Source organism: Montipora capricornis, chromosome 12, assembly GCF_036669925.1.
Source record: "Montipora capricornis isolate CH-2021 chromosome 12, ASM3666992v2, whole genome shotgun sequence".
Lineage (NCBI taxonomy): Eukaryota > Metazoa > Cnidaria > Anthozoa > Scleractinia > Acroporidae > Montipora > Montipora capricornis.
In genome coordinates, this window is record NC_090894.1 from 15,499,408 (window position 1) to 15,504,407 (window position 5,000).

Sequence of the window (5,000 nt, forward strand, 5' to 3'; positions counted from 1 at the left end):
TCAAGGCAGCCGTCTGGCAGTCCAGTACTTGGTGTAAGCTGCCTTATTTCCTAACTATATTTGAAGTGTGACAAGACAACATTCCCAAAAAGTCATTTTCGGTCACGACAGATAAAATGCAATGGAGCCTTAGAGGGGTCTATACCATTCTACTTTAGCGTCTATTCAAAACGTAAAATATAATTATCTTGCCATGAACTGGATTTCAAAAATTTAGAGTATAAATGTACTCTCTGGATAAAAAAGCCAAAATTTCATGATATCTGTGTTGCATTCAAATACCCTAATTCATTCTCCAGAATGCAAGAAATGCATTCCAAGGGACCAAATTTCAAAATTTTGCTTGTGTCTTCAGCCATTGAAAAGCGCGCCTTTGGTGTGCATTGTCCATTCTCCGCCTCCTCGGGTTTTGCCGCTACTAAAATTCTTATTGAAAACCCTGCTTTATGGTATACAAAAATAGTTATGTTGGAAACCTTTAACCCTTTCACCGCCAAAAATGCAAATTGACACTTATAGATTTTACTCTGTCTAACGCCAGACGATTTTACTCGTCAATGGGGGAGCCCTCGGCAGTGAAAGGGTTAACAATCCAAAAGAACCAACATCAGATTGCCAGTGTAAGAAATACACAAATATAGTTTAACACATTTTCATCAATTAAAATGTAAGAGGAGAGTGGAAATATCAGATAACAGATTTTCCCCTTTAAACAACAAACATTGAACTAACATCTCTCCTTCAGTCAAGCCTCTTTACAGGGAAATGACGTTTGCAATATGATTGTCAAGTTTTTGACAATACATTTCACCAACCGCATGACCAAACATGAAATAATAATTATTATTCTTACAATAAACTACCAATATGCAAACAATGGACAGTTTTGGTTATCTAAACTGAAATAAACATTATATCATTACCGCTGGAAATAGCCCCTTGAGATGTCCAATTTTCAAATTAAACTGGGGAGTGAAAACTGAACGGATTTGTATATCATAGCTAAAATTAAAAACATATTATATTGTTCTTACAAAAATTCACATCATGCAAAGGGTGACTATTTTCCTATATTGAAAAGGCCAAAATTCAAATTTATGTGGGAACAAAAGTTTTGTTTCTTATCGGTACAAATGAACATAATTCGAGTTGATATTACGGTTACTAACACCTCCCTGGACACAAACACGTTATAATTACAAACGACTTGAATAATTTATTCTATTTGTTTCGTTGATTTAAATCACACAAATTCCATTTAACCAAGTTCTTCTTAATACACTAACAAATAAAGATTAGTAGTTTTGCCCTATTTTCACGACACGAGAAATTCAGAATCAGCTGTCAAAACATCTGGCTACAAACCCACTGTTTACAAACCTTTTGCCACGTTGACTATTAAGCTATTCAAGGGCTCAAGTGGAACAACTTTGATTTGAATTCAAATATACCATAGAGCGTCTTTTAAAATCTATGGGTAAATCCTTGTTGTGAGCAAAACCTGACATGTTCTATAATTATAAACCGTTGTCTGTAAGCATCAAATTTTATCATTTGCAACGCACGAAATCGATATCGCAAAGAAAGTTGAAGATCGATGAGTACGATTGACTCACCTTGAATGGGTCCCTTGTCCTTAGTGATTTTGCTTTTACCCTTCGGTTTCTTCACAGAAGGAGCTGTCTCACTGCTCTCAGGAAGTTTCTGCACCTCGATTTCCAAATTCTCGCTTTTCCGATGGTCGCCCTCCAATATGGGATGAGATTCAATTTTACTCACGACCTCCTCAACATCTTCACGTGGTTGTTTTTCCACACTTTCATGGCGCTCGGTCACGGTTTCTTCTTTCGGTGCAGCTTTCTTCGGCTTTTTCTTTCCATGACGTTCTTTCACGGGCCCAGAGATCGGTCCTTGCTCAATATCTGGCAATTTCTCTTCACTCGGAACATTAAAATCAAGAGAAAATTCACCTGATGGATGAAAACCCGAGTTTTCTTCGACGATATCAACACTCGCATCGACGGTCCCTTCAACTATAGGCTCAGAAATCTCCTCTCCATCGCCTGAATTCTTTTTCTTGCCCTTTGAAATTTTCTTGCGAGACTTGAAGGTTTTCACAGTAGCCGTTCGCGACTGGTGAGCCTCCCGTTCCGAGCGATGAGCTGCTAACACATCTTCGAATTTCTCCTCGCGAGAAGCAAATAGAAGTAAGAGAAGGACAGACAGAACGACAGCTACAACAACAGCGACGATAGCCAAGGTTATAGGATCAAGAGGCTGCATCGTGATGCTCAAACGAGCTTTTCAACGAGGCCAAGAAACAAGCTCTTTCAGCTCAAACCTTTCCACCAACAGAGGGAATTTTCAGAGTAATCGGAAAGGGGATCACAAAAAAAAGAACTGATAAGTTGAGCATGCGCAACACGACTATCGACACGTGAAAACGTTCTTGGCCAATCAACGAACAGCACGAAACCGGAAGTAGCGTTTAATTTCTCAGACCGGTTCAAAAAGTAAGCTGTTTTCTTCTCTACTTATGAATCACCATTGAATAAGGGAAAATTACATCCTCGTGCGTGTAAAAAAACGTACTTCTGGGACTTTCACTTAAGTTCAGTAAACGTTCTCTAAAACAGACAATGCAGAGTTGGTTAAAACGGAAAGGAAAGTAAAGCAAAGGAATAGAGCTTTATTGAAGTGTCCAGTCGTTCTACTGCTGGAGCACTAATTGGGGACACTGTAAACTTAAATTAACAATAAAAGCAAATCAAGTCAAATGTTGGTTTTTGAGGAGAGGGGAAACCGGAGTGCCTGGAGAAAACCTCTCGGTGCAGAGTAGAGAACCAACAAACTCAACACATGACGCTGAGTCTGGGAATCGAACCCGGGCCGCATTGGTAGAAGGCGAGTGCTCTCACCACTGCGCCATCCCTGCACCCTGAGACCTGATACAAATCACTGTCTTGAACCTTGAGCATAAAAATTACTGCTGATGTAACATGTGGGATTGCTCTTTGAAGGAAACGAGATATATGGCAGTCTTGTGGCCGTAATCAACCAGGACTAAAATGTGAGACTTGAAAAAAGTATACCCAACCAATTTTTTTTGTCTTCCTTGATTTAGTCATTGTTGGGATTCAGAAAAGAAAACAATGAGCCAATGCCCCTTTAACCAACTAGCACAACTTAGATGGAGGTCGAAACAATAATATTATTTATTAGTTCAGCTTGCAAAAATGCTCTAAAAACTTATTACAATAGAACAAAAGGTTCAAAAGGAACTTCCAACTCCTAACATTATCTGATAATTCCCATTACAATCAGACTTAATCAGACTGCATCAGGGTAATTCTTCAAAACTGTTTCTTCGGTCAAAATATCTTACTTTCTGAACCCGAAATGTAAAAAATAAAATCAATAACAAACTGATAAAATTACTTTCAATACTTCGTAGCTTTTACCACATAAAATTAGTTGAATTCCTTGGAAATCAATGCTCTGTTAAAAGAGTTTAATAGCATAAAAATTTTGTTTTCATAATAAAGAAACTTACAGTCTATTCTCTAATCTTTTTTTTTTAACATTAACTTTCATAATCTAATGTAATACCTTTTGATGAAAATAGTCTCTTACAGTGTGACGCACCTTACTGTGGCCACCTAACAAAGTTTTTTACAAATTGTCCGCCAATCAGTATGTGTGAATTTGATTGACAGTCACACCTCCTTGCAAAGTTCACACAGTTGTAAGTTGAACACCGTTGCATGGGTTGTTGAGTTGACGTATTTACACATAGTTGTCAAATGTGAAAGTTTGTTGGGTGGCCAACGGTAAGGTACGTTGCCCTGTAAATGAACGAACAAAACCAAAAACAAGAATAACACCCATCTTTTGTTGGGGAAGGCAGAGTGAGGGGCTCCCATTTAAACTTTGCATTATTTATTTGCAAATGGAAGATTCAGAAGCTTTCACCTTAGGCTTAATGGAAACCTCAAAACAAGCTGTTTTCACCCTAAATATACATAATACAGCTTCTGTGTTCACCATTGAACAGTTATTAATGCTATAGCTTTTAAGGAGTTAAAAGCTATAACCTACAATTCTCACAACTAACATGAATGGGAATTGATGTGTGACAGAAACGCAAAGAACGAAGAGATTTAGAGTACCGTGAAACTAAGATGTAGTAAGATGGAATGTACAGATCAATATTCATCGCTGGACTCAACATCAAAATCGTCAGAATCATGAAATGGAGAATTCCACCCAAAAAAACTGGAGTTGTCACTACTGTCAAGAAAGTCTTCTTCATCACTATCCTTCCAATCATTAAAGTACTCATCTGGAAAGAGCTCAGTGTGCATTCTCTTTAAAATGACCACGGGAAGTTGAGTGGTGCGGAGAGTATAACACACTATCTTGTCACTTGGACCAAAATCCTTCACCCTTTGCCAAGTGTTTGAACGTTGACTGTATTTCAAAGCATTGCAGGAGAAATCTGATGTCTCCTCTGTCCGTGGAACTGTCACCTGGTTCTTGACTACAATGACGTTATTGACACCACAGTAGGGGTAGGGCAACTGTGAAATGGCATTCCATTCATTAATGATTGGAGAATACACTTCACAACTGGGGGTTGGGAACCCACTTGAATCGGTTCCCCCAATAACAAAAATCTTGTCATGGTGATAAACACAACCTGGATGTGACCTTGCTTCTTTCATCGGGGCAACAAGTGACCAAGAATCCTCGTCTGGGTTATACTTCTCAACACTTGAGAAAATCGATCCTCCAAAGTCTCCTGGGGTACTTCCACCACCCACTATGTAAATATGCCCCTTGGCAGTCACAGAGCCTGACTTACATCTAGCATTGTTCAGGCTTGCACAGTAATCCCACCGATCTACTTCAGGATTGTAACACTCCACAGTGCCACAGCAACCCATCTCAGCATTCCAACCCCCAATGTAATACAGCTGTCCATTGAGTTCGGCTAAAGA

General features: G+C 38.9%; 2 protein-coding genes across 8 annotated transcripts in view; both read right to left on the reverse strand.

The window, feature by feature from the left end:
* LOC138026247 (ribosome-binding protein 1-like) overlaps positions 1-2,405 on the reverse strand; it is a 42,261-nt gene extending 39,856 nt beyond the window's left edge. For 4 of the 7 annotated variants that reach the window (XM_068873509.1, XM_068873507.1, XM_068873506.1 and 1 more), the window contains exon 1: positions 1,617-2,405. In XM_068873509.1, the coding sequence (XP_068729610.1) occupies positions 1,617-2,283 (667 nt within the window). In that variant the 5' untranslated portion in view covers positions 2,284-2,405. The remainder of the gene's footprint in view (positions 1-1,616) is intronic. The other 3 variants (XM_068873505.1, XM_068873508.1, XM_068873510.1) reach the window with 2 other exon arrangements.
* A 786-nt stretch (positions 2,406-3,191) lies between these two features.
* LOC138026262 (kelch-like protein 12) overlaps positions 3,192-5,000 on the reverse strand; it is a 3,048-nt gene continuing 1,239 nt past the window's right edge. Inside the window, exon 1 of the mRNA XM_068873533.1 lies at positions 3,192-5,000. This exon is cut by the window's right edge and continues 1,239 nt beyond it. Coding sequence (XP_068729634.1) covers positions 4,206-5,000 — 795 coding nt within the window. The 3' untranslated portion in view covers positions 3,192-4,205.